This window comes from Leptomonas pyrrhocoris (assembly GCF_001293395.1).
Source record: "Leptomonas pyrrhocoris isolate H10 chromosome Unknown, whole genome shotgun sequence".
NCBI classification, from domain to species: domain Eukaryota; phylum Euglenozoa; class Kinetoplastea; order Trypanosomatida; family Trypanosomatidae; genus Leptomonas; species Leptomonas pyrrhocoris.
Genome location: NW_015438358.1, coordinates 841137 through 857504, shown reverse-complemented (window position 1 = coordinate 857504; position 16368 = coordinate 841137). Strand labels below are relative to the sequence as shown.

Below are 16368 nucleotides of genomic sequence, written 5' to 3'. Positions count from 1 at the left end.
TTCTTCACCTCACAATCTTCTCTTCTGGTTTTATCTCTCTTTGTATTATTATTTGAATGTCGCTCGTCACGTTACACAGCTGCACCATAACGCATTCTTCCGCTATCTTTTCTGTCTTCTTTCATCGACGCACATACACGAAGGTTTCCTGATAAAATAAAACTTTTAATCCGATCCAAACGTCCGCAACAACAAGATACGGCACCATGTCGGAGCAGCCTCAGCAGGACGCCATCCAGCCCGCGCAGCCGCAGCAGCCGCAGCTCTCAGTGGAGACGATGATGAACCGCCTTGGCCGCTGTGCTGCGGAGCAGTCCGGCTTCATCAACTGTCCGATCTACCGCGGCTCCACCAACCTCTTCGACAACTTCGCCGCTTCCACGATGAAGGGGGCGGAGTTCCGGTACGGCACCTTCGGCAACCCGACTCGCGCTAACCTGGAGAAGGCGTGGACCGCCTTGACGGGCGGGGCCGGCACGCTCGCTCTCTCCTCCGGTGCGCAGGCCGTGGCGTACGCGCTGATGGCGGTGCTGAACGCTGGCGACAATGTGTTGATGACGGACACGGCCTACCTTCCCACGCGTAAGTTCTGCGATGGCTTTCTCAGCAAAAAAGGCATCTCCACCGTTTACTACGACCCCTGCATCACCCCAGAAGACCTCCGCGAGCTGCTGCGCAAGTACCCGAACACGACCGCCCTCTTCATGGAGTCGCCTGGGTCGCAGACGTTCGAGGTCCAGGACGTGCCCGGGCTGTGCGCGGTGGCACACGAGTTCAACGTGGCGACGCTGATCGACAACACCTGGGCCACCCCGCTGTTCTTCGATGCACATGCGAAGGGCTGCGACATCTCGATCGAGGCTGGCACCAAGTACCTCAGCGGGCACTCCGACCTCATCATGGGCCTCATCTCGGCCAACGCGACGTGGTTCCCGACGATAAAGGAGACGCTGATGCTGTTCCAATCCACTCCCGGTGATGAGTCGTGCTTCCTCGCGCTGCGTGGTCTGCGCACCATGTATCTGCGCGTGCGGGAGGCAGAGCGCCGTGGACTGGAGATGGCGCGCTTCATGGAGAGTCGCCCCGAGGTGCTGAAGGTGCTTCACCCGGCCATGTCCGACTGCCCGGGTCACGAGATCTGGAAGCGCGACTTCACCGGGTCCACGGCGGTCTTCTCCGTCATCCTACTGCCCAAGTACACGTTGAAGGATGTCGAGCACATGCTGGACAGCTACAAGATTTTCCAGATGGGCTTTTCCTGGGGTGGGTTTGAGAGCCTGGTGATGTATTACGACTGCACCTCCTACCGCACTGCGACGGCGTTCGCACCGGGCGGCCTGCTCGTGCGGTACCAGATCGGCTTGGAGAACATGGAAGACTTGAAGGACGACCTGTCTCAGGGCTTCGATCACCTGCGCAGCGAGTAGAACAGAAAAGAAAAATGAATGTGAGGGGGAGAGAGGTGAGCGAGCAAGGCAGCTGCTGCGCTTTTTGTATGTAACTTATCCACGCAGAATGCACATGCGTACGTACAGACACACACACACACACACACACGTTTCATTTCGCGGCGTTGCGCGGTAGCTCCTACGGAATTCTTTTGCTCTTTCCCCAGCGCGCGTACCTGCCACGCCTCTCTTTCTCTCTTCTTAAAACTAATTTCCTTTCTTTCTTTCTTTCTTTCTTTCTTTCTTTCATTCATTATTAATTTTTCTTGTTTTTGTTTGATTGTCTGTTCGCTTTTTCTTTTTCCTTTTAAAAGAAAAAGGATGACCAGCTCATCGTGTAACCTCACAGGTTGAGCAGCGTAAAGGGCGACCGTAAAAAAAAAAAAGGAATGAAAGTCTAGTTTGAGTAGCCTTTCGTTCTACCAAAACAGAGGTTTTCGGCCACACTGTGGCACTCATTGGACACCTTTGAGGATGAACAAGCGCGATGCCGAGAATATCTATTAATATGTATAATTAAAAAAAACCTTCTCAAAATAATTTTTGACAGCCAGTGTTCACTTAGGTTTTTTTTTATCTTTTTCATTTTCCGGTTCTTGTTGTGACTCACTAGCGTCGATCGTTGTCTCGCTACAATTCCCCCCACCAAGTCAGTTCGGCATAACGACCCTGTAATTAAATCCGTTGTTGCGTAACATACTTTTTTTTCTAATGGTGGAGCATGCGTTACGCCTCTTCTTCTAAAGACCTCCACTTCGAAAAAGTCGACTTTTTGACTTCTGCACGCATATAATTTGCTTGATAACGCGCTGCTGTTGTTTACTCCCTGCGCTATCTTCAGGGGGCATCGCTCCCTTTCTTTGTTCCTGTTTGGCTCTTTTGTCATTTTCTTTTTCTTTACTTGACACACATCGCTGTGAATTTCGTGTATTTAAACTGATTTCTGTAGTGGTTGCCTCTACATCTACGCCTGGTAAGTAGAAACACTAAGGGTAATACACAGGTGGTGAGCAAGGTGCGCGTTTAACGAAGTCTCCTCTTCTATTCTTGCAATCATCTTGTGCTCAATCACAGAAGAAGAGAAAAATAGTCAGCAACGTGATAGCTTGGCGTTTTGCCCCTTCCAATTTCGTTAAAAGAAACCCCCCAAATGGACTGCTTTGTGCTGTAGCTTTTCCTTTTCTATTAGGACGATGAAGACGAACGAATTGAAAAATAATTCTAGTGATCACGGACACGGATATATCAAAAACAAAATAGTAACAATTGAAACGTAGTAACCCAACAGTAGCGCGTCTTTGTATGTTTAAGCGCACCGATGCAAAGTACTATGTAGTGCCTTCAGGCGCGACTGGTTTAGTGAGTCTCGCAATTGAAGTTCGGCATTTTAAGATGTGCTTCCTCACTGGCGGAACGCGGTGTACTTCTCCACTGCACTGCAAACGCGCAGAACCTGTGCTTTTCGCCTTCTTCCGTTGCGCAATGTCTTCTGCACTTCATACCTTTCACTTCCTTCTCTACCTTTGGCCTTTCTCCCTTTATTCTATAATTGTACATCATCATATCATTACCAACGGGTGGAAAGCTTTGGGCAACGAACGTGATTGAGGTAGAAGAGCCGAAGAAAGCAAGCAAGTCGATCGTGCCAAATTCTTACGTCTAGTTTCCCTTTCACCCTTCATAGTACTTGTCAGGCATCACTAACGAAAATAGAAGTCGAAGCTCGCCGATCAACGCAATAGGAGCAGTGTAGCGCTGCTTAGATTAGTGTCTTCTTCTATTTGCTTTGTGATCGTCTTTCTGATGGGAGCGCTGCGTGTTCCATTGAAGCGCGTCATTTGAACAACTGCTTGTGGATCACAGCTGCTCAACGGAAATATATCCCCAGACTGTTATTAGTTAGCTCCTTAGTAGTCACAATTTGCAACAACAACAACAAAAAAGAAGAGAGAAAACAGAGAGAACAAACGTTCTTTTTTTTTCTCCTTCTCCCATTTATAGCTTAGTTTATCGAAACACTCATCAGCCTTTTTATTACACATCCAGATCAACTCGTGAGAAGGGCAAGCACATTGAGGCAAACAAACTCACACCTACGCGCACAGCAACAGCACCAAAAAAGAATCCTAAACTTCCGCAGGTTAACTCGAACCTCTCGATTCAAACGTCACTTCGTTGGCTTCACCAGCAACGACACTTTAGTGGGGAAAAAGAACAAGTGAAGCAACAAGAAGAATGCTTCGTCGCGCGTCTGCTTCGTCGGTATGCGCCGCCGGCCTCCTTGGCACCGTCGTTGGCACCGACCCTGCGACGCCGCCTCGCTGCTTTGCGGTGGCCCACGCGTCGGCAGGCCGCACCGGACTTGCGATGCACACCCCAAAGGCAGATGTGCAGATGGGCCGCTTCAGCTTCATGGATCAGTACAACGAGTTCCGCAACCGCTCTGGTCGTGCGCCGGACTACTACGTAGAGAAATACCGCTCCACCTACTGGCGCGTAGATGAGTACATCCGCCGTTCCGAGAACTACATCCAATGTCAGGGCTTCTTCTACCTGCCGACGCTGGAGTTCCCCTGGTACAAAGGCTGCATGCCGCTTCTCTCGTCCTATCAGATCCGCGTGCACTACGGCCGCCACCACCGCGCCTACGTGGAAAAGCTGAACCAGCTGATTGAGGGGACGGAGCTGTACGGGATGCAGCTCGATAGCATCATCGTGAAGAGCGCCAACGACGATCGACTGACGGGCGTGTACAACAACGCCGCCCAGCACTTCAACCACTCCTTTTACTGGAAGAGCATTCAGCCCTACGGCAGCAACATCCCTCCAGACCTGTCCGCGGCGGTTTCGGCGCAGTACGGCTCCGTGGAGAACTTGGAAAAGCAGTTCATCACGGCGGCGCAGAACCTCTTCGGCAGTGGCTGGGTCTACTGGATTTACGATCGCAGGGCGGGCAAGTTCGATATTATGTCGTACAGTAACGCCGGCTGCCCGCTGACGAACTACGATCACGTCCCACTGCTCTGCGTGGATGTGTGGGAGCACGCGTACTACATCGACTACGAAAACAAGCGACCGGAGTACCTGTCGAAGTACTTTGACGTGGTAGACTGGCACTGGGCGGAGCGCCACTGGAAGCGTGCCACGGACCAGGAATACTACGAGATGAAGTTCTGGTAAAGCGATGCGGAAGAACAAGAGAGAGAAGGAGAGAAGGAGCGGCGCGGCTTATTGATTCGTTCTTCTCTTCCGGCTGCTCTTTTTAGCTGTGTAAGACGTCAGTAAGCTCCCCTCCTTTTCTTCCCCTTTCCGTTTTGGTGAGTGCAGCGGTGATGATTTTTGGCTCGTCTTTTTCTTTTTCTTTTTCTACTACGCGGTGATGGCGGTGTTTTCGTTCATTGGAGTTCTTTGTGAGGGCTTCCATGCGTGCGAGTCAGGCATAGGTGTGCGTTCCTGTCTTCTACCTTGCTCGCCACAAGACCGCTTTTGAAAACGCCAACATTCTTAGTTTAGAAGCTACCAAGACACGTGTTTTCTCTTCGTTTTTTTTTCTAAAATATTTGGTCCTTGCTTTGCTGGTTCTGCCCTCTCTTGCATCTTTCGGTCTTTCCGCAGTGTATCATTCAACTTGAGAACGCAACAAAACAGCGTGCTGTCTGCTAAGCATTTTTCGTGTCTCAGAGACACGCTTTCCTCCATTGAAAAATGCCTCCGTTCTTTTATCTGCCAATACGCACGACTAGGCGGAGATGCGTGTTTCCGTGGGCACGCAAACGTGCATGTAGGACTGCGCAGCTCATTTGGCGGGAGCACAACCACAGCAGGTAGCATCGGCGCAAGTGTAGCTGTCCCGTCATTTTAAAAGCTGTGACTCTGAGTTTCGCTCGCAGTGCTACAGTACTCTTAGCTTCCTACAATGATCTTTTCCTTTCATTCCTCGTTCTCATATTCCTCCTCCCCCTCCTCCCTCCTCCACAACTCCTCCCGTTTTCTTTTCTTTCTTTCTCTTTTTGTTTTTCCCCCGAAAACGGTACGCCGTTTTACAACGGATGTACGCTTTGTGCTGCACGCTGAACTCCGCCCAGTAGCACGAGGCTGTGCTCACGAGCAGACAAGCAAACAACGGTAGTGAAATATAACGGCAGCGGCAACGTTTGTGCTCGCATCTTACCTAGGAATCTCTGCAAGCCAGGCTCCCCCCTTAGCATCTGCCTAAAAAAGTGTTTTAGAAGTCACAAAAGGAAAAGACACATCGATCTCGTAAATCTGGTGTACCGTCTTCTTCAACGGCGCATTTGTGTTGTGCGTGGCATTCGTATTTACTGCTTTTTTTTTTTGGGTTTCTGCGGTGCCCGCTAACGTCTTTATATATATAGTTTCCGTATCGCACGACACCACCACACGCTCAGCGTCTTAACGTTAGGATCGATTCGACTAGCCCTCTTGTATTTGGTAGCAGTAGTACTCGTTGTATAGTGTTTTGATCGTTGGGCAGCGCTTAGAAAGGTCTGGAGCTGCGCCGCAACTCACTCATTTCTTTTTTCTTCTTTTTCCCTCGTTTACCATCATTGGTACCTTTAAAAACAAAAGAGAAAGGCCTCTCTTTGATGCTGTGTCGTCGCGGCAGCGACACATACATTTCTTGACTGTTTTGCTCAACCAAATCCAAACCGAGTCGCGATGATGCGCCGCAGTTGCGTGCTCCTTAGCGGGGGCATGGTCGAGTACCATGAGTGGCACCTGCACGAACCGCTGCTGCAGAACTACGAGGGCTGGCGTATTCTTGACAACCCAAAGTACGAGAACAAATCGGACGCGTACATCTACGATCTCACGGGTAGCGTGCGCCACCTCGACCCCATCATCGACGACCCACGGCTGACGCACAAGCAGCGAGTGTGCCGCCTGTACCGCTGGGCGCTGAAGGAATTACAGATGTGGATGATCCAGCTCAACGCCCACAAGTTCAACCTCGCCTACAAAGTTGTCCGCCGGCGCTTCGAGAAATACCGCTACGTCACGGATCCCGCCACGTGTGATATGATGGTGCGCCAGACCCAAAAGTACCTGCGCGACAACGCGAACTTCCATTATATGCGGCGCAACAACAGCTCGCCGTGGAGCACGTACACCCTCGCCAATCCGATGTTCCACCCGGACAACTCGCTCGTCTACGATCACTGGACGCACCCCGAGGTGATGTGGTACGACGATGCGAAGCTGCATCGCTGGACGGCGCACCACCCAATGTACGCCGGACCGGGTGAGGCGTCAGAGCGCTTTGGAGACATGGACGTAGCGCCTCACCTGCGCGGCATCACATGGGCCATATTTTTAACCGTTTTTGCATGGTGCTTCTACCAGCTGCTGGGCCTGCCGTCGCTGCGCGAAGAGAAGCACTTCGAGGAGTGGTCGAAGCAGTTCGATCAGAATTTGAAGGGCGCCATCTACGCCGAGGAGCGCAACTCGCGCACGCGCAACAGCGTGCTCGGCAAGGACTGGGATAGAGTTATGGGCACCGTGCCCGGCGTGCCAGGCTACTACCTGAACGACATTGGCTCTGTAGACCCCAACAACTACGCCAAGTAAGGCAAGAGAATTAAATGTGCATGCAACGGAAGACTCCGACTGAGAACAGTATCGTGTGCGTGTGCGCGTCAATGGGTCTCGAGCAATAGTGTCTTGCTGTTTTCTCATTCTGCTATCTGTTGTTCTCACTTCACAGCTTGGTGTGTGCCTCTTGGCGCCTATATATATATCACCCTCTTTCCGCCGTTTCCAGCCGTTGCTTGATTTTTCTTTTTCATCTATCACTTCCTATTGTGTAGCCTCTAGACTATCGACAACAAACGACTTTATCTGACTAGAGAACAACAAGTACCGTCGCCTTCTTATTGAACACAGTCGGACCGCTCCAGCGAAGATCCGCTCTTTTTTGCACGCGTCTGGGACCGTTGCGGTTCTTTATCCTTCTTCAGCGTCGCGTGAAGTCTGTGTACTCCTCCTGAGCATGTTGATGGAATGGCGGTGCTGTTGCACTAAAGTTCGATCCAAGGTGAATACCAAGTTCTCAGAGATGCTGCAGGGTGACGTTTCACGCACTTTTATTAAAGGCGCGCGAATCAAACATATATATGCACATACGCGCACCAGCTAGATTTACCCGCTTCGGTTGGGATGAAGACGCACCACTTCTCCTTCTTGTTCTCTTCCCAACATTTCTTCCTATTTCTGTCTTTTCATTTGTCCCCGTTGCGCCTGAACACTTCGCATCACTGCTCTTCGGTTTTTCTCTTCTTTATTCACAACTGCATGTTTAAAAACAGATGTCCGCTGACGAAAAGCCACGGGGAGCAAGAAAACCACAGTTTTGCTGAGCAGCAGCTTTTCTTTTTCCTTGGCCCAGCCCAGCTCCGAGTTTGAGTGGGTTTCGCACATCAAGGGACGACCGCATTCATTTTGTTTGCAGAAGAGAAAAGAAGTCCAGCCAAGAAGAAGCCAATCACAGGAAAGAATTCACGAGGCGGTCTCTGCATTCCCCTGTTGCTTTCCGCTTTTACTGGGTTTTTTTTTCCCCTGTTGCTTTCCATCTGGACCCGTCCGCAGTAACCTCAATTTTTCAGTACCTTTTGGTTTCTTGCAGCTGTTCATCTTTCTTCCTTGCTTCTTAGCAACGCTACAATTCAGGTGATTCGCAGCACCCGCGGCACTCCAACAAGTCCACGCACAATTCTTTCACTCATACTAATTATATATATAATTGCTATTGTTAGAAACTCCTTTTTTTAAATTGCTCTTCCGTTTATCACTGCAATCTTGTACCCCCTCTAAAGAAGAAAAGAAAAGAATAATACGCTACTTACTTCTACTAGATACGTTTCGCTAACCTTATTGATTTGTTTGCTTAGACCTTCATTGAAAAAAAAAAAAGCGCCCTCACACGCACACACACGCACACACACACACACAAAGCGCTACAAATTCTAACATGACCAGCAACTACAGCATCAGCTCGAGCGAGGGCGGCTCGCTGTGCCCCAATGCTGCGTCTCACCAGACCCAATCGCGCAACGCGCCTTGTGAGGAAGCCGCGGCCGGGAGTGGGCGTCATGCTGTGACTGCGGATGCTGCCTCGGCGACGCGCCACGATGTTACACCCAAAAAAGCGGCGCAGTCCTCCAAGTCCGCCACCGCCGCCACCGCGCAGGAGTCGCCGTCGATGACAATTCGTCGACTGCCGGTGGACTACTCGAAGCGGATGGACGACCAAAAGGTGCGCAGCAACGCGCTTGAGCGGTACAAGATGCTCGTGAAGGCGAACCGTCTTGTCCCTGGTGACAACGAGGCGTCCCCGGAGCCGAAGAAGACACCCAAGACGGACGAAAGCGATATGTCTACGACGTGGCGCAGGAGTGACCAGATGCCCTCGACTACGCAGCGCGACGGCTCCGCGATCAGTCAAACCGTTCTCAGCAACGCGTCGGATGGGGAGGCGCTGGGGAAGTCGCAGGCTCGCCGGAGCGCAGACCCTCTGCCGCCGTCCAAGCAGCAGCAACAGCATGACCGCTCGCTGTCGTCGCTTGTCTCTGTCTCTGTCTCCGTGGAGCGTCCCGCCTACCCGAGCTCCGTGACGCAGCGGCAAGACGAGGAACCTGCTGCTGTGGCGGCCGTCCCAGCTGTGCCGAGCATCGACCTGACCAAAACGCTGGCGCACCAACCAGGGCAGCAGCAGCAACCTCTCTCCCCGGCAGCCATGCAGCCTCCCGCGAACCGGCCGGCAGCTCCGCCAGGGGGCGAGGAGGACGCGCCGGTCGATTACGTCTCCCCCGAGCTCACCCAACCCTTTGGCAGCTCCAAGTGGAAGCCACGCAACTCGATCCGGCCGGGCTACACACCCGTGACGGAGCACCGCAGCAGCTCTCTTACGCGCACTTCTTCCGTCACTGGCGAGGGCAGACGCACGCCGCGGACGCAGCAGCCCGATTCGCAGGTGGGCCGTCCGAGTACCTTGTCCAACGGCACGTCCACACCACGGCGCAAGAGCACAGTCAAGACTCCACGTGCTGCGGCGCCAGCGGCAGACGTTTCGGAGAATACGGAGAATGTGAAGACGAAACATGTGGACGTGGCTGTCACCCCGACCGATACGGAAGAGCATCGCGGAGACGAGCACCCGGCAGAAGGTGTGGTGCCCATGCACCAGCAATCCGAGGACGGTGTGGTCCCCCTCCCAGGCAGCAAGACGGCCTTCTGGTTGCGTCCCGCCACCGCCATGTACGAGATGACAACGAGCATTGCGGCGAAACGCAAGGACCACGTCGAGCAAGACAGCCCGACGACGCACACCAGCAGCCGGCGCGGCAGTCACTCCTTCCACGCCATTCCTTCCGGCAACAGCAGCAGTTTATACGGGACACCGCGCGATCGTGGTGGTCCCAACGCAGCTCCCGCACCGCCAGAGGAGAAGCTCCGCTTTTCGACTCACATGTCGGCCGCAGACCGCAAGTTGTACGAGGAGGGCGGGGCAGCGGTCAAACCACCCCCACTGTCCACCTACGACGCCATCTTCAGCAACCGTCGGTCCACCGTGCAGCGCAGTTCCGGGCGTCGCAGTCAGAAGCTCGACGCAACGGCGGGTACGACGTCCTCCTCCGCTACCCCACGAGGCACCGCTCACCGAGCATCGCACCGGCGTGCCGTGGCACCGCGTGTTGACCTCGCACGCAGTTTCAGTACCCTTTCGCGCCTCAGCAGCAACGCACCGCTGCCCACGCCGACGGAGGGGCCGCAGCTGCTGGAGACTGAGCGCGTGTCGACGCGGCAGCATGACGCGTTGACGAAGCACTGCGCACGTGTGGCGGCCCGCGCTGAGGGGCCGGCCGTCGCCGCGCCTGTCACCACAACCGAGGCGAAGACGAAGAAGGTGAGGAGAAGTGTCCCTGCCGCGTCTCGTGCAACAGCGACCTCTGCGGCAGTTCCCTCGCAGCCGCAACCGAGGCCAACCGCCGCGCCTGGAAAGGCCGATGCCGAAGTGCACAAGAAACTGGAGTTCGAAGTGCCAGGGGAGGAAGCAGAAGAGGGCGAGGAACCGGTGCCACAGACGGTGGTGCCGAAGTCCTGTCAGCGCTTCAGCACACCGGCCCGTCAGGCAAGCGAGGGGGCGAGAGGTGCGGGCCGCGTTGCTGCTCCGGAGGCGTCATCGCCGCCCACTACCCTGCACGGATGCCGCTCGGAGGAGGACGCCACCCCGTCCAAATCGCGGCGTCGTGAGCACGACGTCACCGCCTCTCTGCCGCGCGAAGAGACAACCAAAACAACCGGCAACAGCACTAACACCAATGATGCCGATGAGGCATGCTTTGTGGCGCAGGATGCAGCGATGGCGCGCGAGAAGGAAGCCGCCCACGTACAGCGAGCCCGCGAGGTGCTGGAGGGCAGTCGGCTGGCGCGGCAGGCCCGTGCGGAGACTGCTCGCACGCTGCACAACGTCGACGCTGGAACGTCTGTCTCCACCAACGAGGTCGTCGCGGCGATGCTGCAGGGGATCGTGCAGCAGACGCGCCAGGTGCTGCCCTGCTACCTGTGCGGTGAGCTGCAATGCACCTCCGGCTACCATGTACACGTCAAAGCATGCCGGCCGAAAACGGAAGGAATTTTAAGGGAGTACTTCACGGCCGTCGCCGGGCTTGCGGATATCCCTGCGGAGGTGAAGGAGCACATAGATCGTCTGGCCTTACAAGAGGTGCCGTCGAGCAGCTCGGACGTGTCCGTTCGCGACGCCTTTGCGAAGGAGTGCTATCAGTGTGTGAAGAGCACGTTGGTGCCGTGTCGCAAGTGTGGGACGCACCTCCGCGTTCAGGATGTGAAGGAACACGAGATGCTGTGTGGCCGTGCGTACTACCAGAACAGCCGCGCAGCGGAGCGAGTGCGTTCCGCCGTCGATCGCATTGAGCGCGGCTCACAGGAGTGATACGTGTCGCCATACCAAACCTATTTCCTTTTATCTTCCGTACAGCACTTTCTTTTTTATTATTATTGTGGCCTAGCGGGGCGTAGATTACATCGCCTCTCTTCTTTCTTCTGAGTTAAAGTAGCAAAACAAAATGCTTTACTTCGCTTCACTTATCACGGAGATCGGCTCTCTCGCCACCTGTACTTTATTTCCCTTGTACGTTTTCGCTTACCCAACGTACTAGATCGCTTGTACCGACACTCTTTTCGACTTTTTATTCTTTTATTTCTTGTGGAGGCAACGACTCCATTGACCTACGTGCACTGTTGTGGAAGTGAGGCCTGGCACACGAGATGAAGGTAGGGAAAGAAAGAAATAAACCATCTGATCTGCATGGGCACGTATTTTGTCTCAACGACATCGAGCAAGAACGAAAAGCTCAAAAAACCCTTGCCCGCTTTGTGTCGCACTTCGTTTTTACGTGAGTGGTGTGCGCATCGCAAGACGTTGATGAATACGGTGTTTTTTTTTTTGTTAATGTGAGGTGGTGTTTACCTGCCAAGGACGCAACAGCACACACACACACACCTACTTGTGTCTCCAGCGCTAAGCTCACGTATTCGTTAGCAGCCTCGGATCGTCGTTGGAGCTGCCATCGTTCTTGTCTTTCGCCCGTCTTAACGCTCTTCCAGTTTTCCTTCAAAGAAGAAAGAGAGAAGAAAACAATTTGTTTCTTTCTTTTCACAGTAGACGTTGTGCCGACGAGCAAAAATGGCTAACGCGGAAGGCGATCTTATCGCATCCTACTGCGTGGGCCTCGTCTCTGCGTTCCGCCGGCTTAGCCAGGACTTGTGTATTCCCCAAATTGACCAAGAGCTTTACACTGATTTGTTTATCTCCCCCCTCGAAGCACAACTGTGCGGCAACGAAGGTGGGGGTGCCGACGCCGCTGCGTCATCAGCGCCGAAGTGGAACACATCTGCCTCCGATGTGCAGGCAGAGGCGCTCGTTTCACTCGGAGGGGCGGAGCTCATTGTGACGGCGCTGCGAGCACACGAACAGCAGACTCTGCAGGTACTGGGTGCCATCGCGCTCCGCGAGAGCGTTGTGACGCGCATGTGGTCTTGCTGTGACGCCTTCGACAAGACGAATATCTCGGCATCGGAGGAGGTGAGATTTACCTTTTTGCGGCTGCTGCAGGAGCACCAACTCGTGACTCTGCTCACTACCGAGTCCATCTTTGAGTGGCGCGAGATGCTGAGCCGGCCCTATCCCTTTCTTCTGCGCAACGGAGAGAATTACCTGCAGGTTGTTGTCGATGACTGCACCGCGTTTGACGCACACGCGCTCGTGCGGTCGCTCGCAAGCATTCGTCTTCGCCACGACCCGCTCTGCGCCAAGGTGAATCTGAAGCGGATGCTGCATCGACTGGAAACGATGCGTCGGTCGCGGTTGATTACGACGGGGGCGCTGTGGAATGTTGGCCTTCGCCCTCTCCAACCGTCTCCGCCAGCGCGCAGTCGCAGCCGTAGCGCGGGGGTGCGGCGTCCGCCTAGTGCCGCGAACAACAAGGACGATAAGGCTGCTAGGGGGCCCGTGAGCCGCACTTCGTTGCCCATCCCACGAACACCGCCGCGATCGGCGCCACAGAGGACCAGCGGCGCTCTCCTCTATTACGGCGGCAAACCCGACGACTCGGTTGGGGAGGTTACGCTCCTCCACAACGCTTTTGCGCGGCAGCACAGCGGCAGGGAAGGCATGGCCTCGCAGGTGTCTGGCGTCACGTCAGCGTCCTCGCCGGGGAACGGTTCCACGGCAAAGTGCTATCCCACGCCGCGTCCCCCTCCGCGCAACGACAGCGCCGAAACACGACAGAGGCAGCAGCATCGACTCCTCACTGTCGCACACATCATCGAAAACGAGACAGCGCTGCAGCGTAAAATAGTCGAGGAGCTGTACGAACTGGCCCACAGCAAGGAACGCTTCGTGCCGCTGCTGGACATCCCGCAGCTCTTCAGCAACGCCGGTGCGCCACCAGCGCAGGGGGCGGCGCTGAAGTTACTGAAGACCAACTACCCAGGAGACAGCTGGCCGCTGGACCGGGCGCAGTGGCCGGCCGTCGTCGCAGCGGAACGACGCATCGATCGATTAGGTTGCATGTCGACCGCGCGTGAAGCACTGCAGACCTGCAATTTGCTTCCTGCGTGGCAGCAGCGGATGGGTCGACGAATGAGCGACATCTCCACGCACCTGCGTAGCCACTCAAAGACGAGCGCCACGTCGGCCTCCGCGTCGGCGGATGGGCCGCCCACGCCATTAAAGGCAGCGACGAACGCGAGAGTGCAGTCAGCGCACTCGCTGACCTACTCCGACTCCATGGAGCGCCCAAGCGCAGGCAGCGCGTCGGGGCTTGCCGTCGACACACGACGCCCCGTGATGACCGCCGCAGAGCAGGCGTCCGCCTATTCTTACATGTCATCGTCCTTGTCCGCCTCCACCCCCAGCTCCTCTGTGTCCCGTGCGGACAGTGCGAAGGGCAAGAAGGCACAAGAGAATAAGAGGACGGCTCCACCGGCTCATTCGGAGTCTTTTCCCTCCAGTTCCGAATCGAAGAGCGACCACAACGGTAACCGGACATCTTATTCGGCTACCTTGCCGAATGCAAACGGAGATCGTAGTCCCAACCATCACCATGCCGAGAATGGCGAAGGTGAAAGCGGCCGTCGCCAAGCCGCTCCTTCGGCCTCACCGGCCTCTTCTGTCACTCCGTCATCGTCGCACCCGTCTTCTTCGGTGGAACCGGACTCCAAAAGGCCTTCGTTGGACGAGCTTCGCGAGCAGCTGTTGGCGGAACACCGCTTGAATTCCAGGTCCCAGAGCTACAATCTGTGACAGAGAGCGAACGTTATTCTCTCCTCTTCTGGTTTTCTCTCTTTTCACGCAATAGAACTTTGTTTCAATTCCTCTCCTCCTCCTCCTCCTTTTTTTTTTGTTTACTGTATTGATTTCTCAAATAGCGCTCCAGCTCGGTAGCTTCCTCAAACGGTAAAAGAAACGACACAGAGAAATACTGCGTGAAAGTTAGACAGGTCGAATCACTTTGTCCAGCATCATCGTCATCAAAAGCACAGCTATCACATAATAATGATGAAAACGGTTCTACAAAGAAGTGGTGCAATACACCTGTTAGGCGTCTCGATGAGCCCATCGGAACTCCCAGGTTTCACTCTGTTGTCTTCTTCACTTTCTGTTATTATTGTTACTATTATTTGAGCATTTCCCTCCATGTTTCTCTGTCCTTCGTGAATTTCGTGAATTTCGTGTGTTCTCTGCAGCAGGCAAGCACACCAACGTCTGTTAGCTGTGCCGGTTTTCTAAACCTCCACTTTGGGTTTGCCATCGGTGCTCCTGGAAACCTGTAGACTTTTTATTGAAAGACACACTTCTATCGCTCACCATCTCGTAGGTATTTTAGCACCCGCCTTTTCTTTCTCCCCACTCAAAAACAAAACCAAAACAGGTTGCCCCACAGAGAAATCAACGATGACAACCGACACCCCCACCCAACCGCAGGAGCCGGCGGACGCGGCGACCGCGACATCCAGAAAGGCAGATCCGACCAAGTTGACCTTCCACTCCTTACACGACGACGCACATGACGCCTTTGAGCAGGACAAGTATCACCGTGCTCGCACCCATATCGGTGGTTTAGGACACGTGAGTGCTAAGGACGTCTTCAAAAACTACAAGCGCTCGTGGTTGACTCCTTTCTTCGGCTCCAACGAGCCGGAGCCTATCTTTGAGGAGGAAAAGAATCTGCATCCTTGCCAAATTTTCTCACGCGACGTGCACCTGTGCTTAGAGGTCAACAACAACAGTTTTGCGCTGTGCCAGACCCGTGTGGCTGCCTTTCAACACTGCCTTAAAGAGTTCTCTATGTAGAGTTCCGAGCAACACTTCTTGCCTGTCGCTGTCCCTTAGCTTCTCGCTCCCGCTCTCTCCTTTCTTTTGCCTTCTGTTGCTAGCTTTGCCGATCGAGTGCTGCTTTGCACTCACACCTTCCCTTTCTGTTTAAAGAAGAAAAAAGGATCAGTGCTCACTGCATTCTGTTCGTGATGTAATGGGTTAGTTCTGCGGCGACACGTTTCGTGCCTTCTCTTACCTTTTCTGTTTTGCTCCCTCTTTTCTTTTATGCTGTAGAATGCGGAGTACGTATTAGAGTATCGTCGCTACATCACGCGGCGCAAATAGGAATAGGTGGTGCCCGAAATTTAGGTTCTCTTTTCTTTTCATCCCCGACGAAACGGATGCCTGCGGAGTTGTGAATTATCGCTGCTAAAAAAAAAAACCCAACAGCAATCAAAGAGTTTATTTCGAGCCGTATGACGCGCATCCGCACAAAATGCCCGTTGATTGGTTTCTCGGACCTGTACAGTATTAAGAAAGTATACGCTTCAGCATTTTCTTGTTGGCTTGTCTTTGCTTTGCTCGTATCTATCGATTTTTTTTTTTAAAGAAAGTGAAAGAGTTTAGTAGCGGCTGCGTGACAACAAACACCTTCACATCATGAACGAAACGAGTCGATTCTGCCGATGGATTGCGAAGAGGTGCGGCTTTCATTTCTGCGACGCAAGAGCGGTGAGGACTCATCTTCGTGCAGCGATAAATGAATGCCGATTCATTTCTTCCTCCCACAAAGGCATCCAAAGAGATGCAACGTGGGAAAACTGAGGTTGTTTTTATTAGTATTATTCGTATGGGCAATGGTGAAGCCTTTTCTTAAAGTGGCTCCACCTCCCTAAAAACAAAAGAGATGTCTATGTGCCACTGAAATTGTCTTTTTTCCATGTTTCATTTTCTTCTTTTTTTTTCTCTAGATTATTGGAGTGGCGTTAAGGTGGCGAGCGTTGTACGTACATACACACACCCATATATATATATATATATATATATATATATATATATATA

The 16368-nt window shown here is 53.5% G+C and overlaps 6 protein-coding genes across 10 annotated transcripts; all 6 read left to right on the top strand.

The window, feature by feature from the left end:
- Positions 1-78: 78 nt before the first annotated feature.
- On the top strand, positions 79-1427 carry ABB37_01330 (cystathionine beta-lyase putative (CD); the record flags this gene model as incomplete). The annotated part of the gene is made up of 1 exon (XM_015797785.1): positions 79-1427. The coding sequence occupies exon 1, from the start codon at positions 207-209 to the stop codon at positions 1425-1427; it is 1221 nt and encodes a 406-aa protein (XP_015663305.1). The 5' UTR covers positions 79-206.
- A 1605-nt stretch (positions 1428-3032) lies between these two features.
- On the top strand, positions 3033-4628 carry ABB37_01329 (putative mitochondrial Superoxide dismutase; the record flags this gene model as incomplete). Of its 2 annotated transcripts, none has more annotated exons than XM_015797784.1 (1): positions 3033-4628. In XM_015797784.1, the coding sequence occupies exon 1, from the start codon at positions 3684-3686 to the stop codon at positions 4626-4628; it is 945 nt and encodes a 314-aa protein (XP_015663304.1). In that variant the 5' UTR covers positions 3033-3683. The 2 variants fall into 2 exon arrangements, with proteins under 2 accessions (XP_015663304.1, XP_015663303.1); XM_015797783.1 differs by having other exon boundaries at positions 3061-4628.
- Positions 4629-5478: 850 nt separating this feature from the next.
- Positions 5479-7037, top strand: ABB37_01328 (putative mitochondrial NADH dehydrogenase subunit NI2M; the record flags this gene model as incomplete). 2 transcript variants are annotated; one of them, XM_015797782.1, is made up of 1 exon in its annotated part: positions 5479-7037. In XM_015797782.1, exon 1 carries the CDS (start codon positions 6129-6131, stop codon positions 7035-7037), a length of 909 nt encoding a protein of 302 aa, XP_015663302.1. In that variant the 5' UTR covers positions 5479-6128. The 2 variants fall into 2 exon arrangements, with proteins under 2 accessions (XP_015663302.1, XP_015663301.1); XM_015797781.1 differs by having other exon boundaries at positions 5533-7037.
- Positions 7038-7773: 736 nt separating this feature from the next.
- On the top strand, positions 7774-11418 carry ABB37_01327 (hypothetical protein; the record flags this gene model as incomplete). Its single annotated transcript, XM_015797780.1, has 1 exon — positions 7774-11418. The coding sequence occupies exon 1, from the start codon at positions 8437-8439 to the stop codon at positions 11416-11418; it is 2982 nt and encodes a 993-aa protein (XP_015663300.1). The 5' UTR covers positions 7774-8436.
- A 673-nt stretch (positions 11419-12091) lies between these two features.
- ABB37_01326 (hypothetical protein) lies at positions 12092-14292 on the top strand (the record flags this gene model as incomplete). 2 transcript variants are annotated; one of them, XM_015797779.1, is made up of 1 exon in its annotated part: positions 12092-14292. In XM_015797779.1, exon 1 carries the CDS (start codon positions 12172-12174, stop codon positions 14290-14292), a length of 2121 nt encoding a protein of 706 aa, XP_015663299.1. In that variant the 5' UTR covers positions 12092-12171. The 2 variants fall into 2 exon arrangements, with proteins under 2 accessions (XP_015663299.1, XP_015663298.1); XM_015797778.1 differs by having other exon boundaries at positions 12105-14292.
- Positions 14293-14734: 442 nt separating this feature from the next.
- On the top strand, positions 14735-15342 carry ABB37_01325 (hypothetical protein; the record flags this gene model as incomplete). 2 transcript variants are annotated; one of them, XM_015797777.1, is made up of 1 exon in its annotated part: positions 14735-15342. In XM_015797777.1, exon 1 carries the CDS (start codon positions 14944-14946, stop codon positions 15340-15342), a length of 399 nt encoding a protein of 132 aa, XP_015663297.1. In that variant the 5' UTR covers positions 14735-14943. The 2 variants fall into 2 exon arrangements, with proteins under 2 accessions (XP_015663297.1, XP_015663296.1); XM_015797776.1 differs by having other exon boundaries at positions 14738-15342.
- Between the last annotated feature and the right edge of the window lie 1026 nt (positions 15343-16368).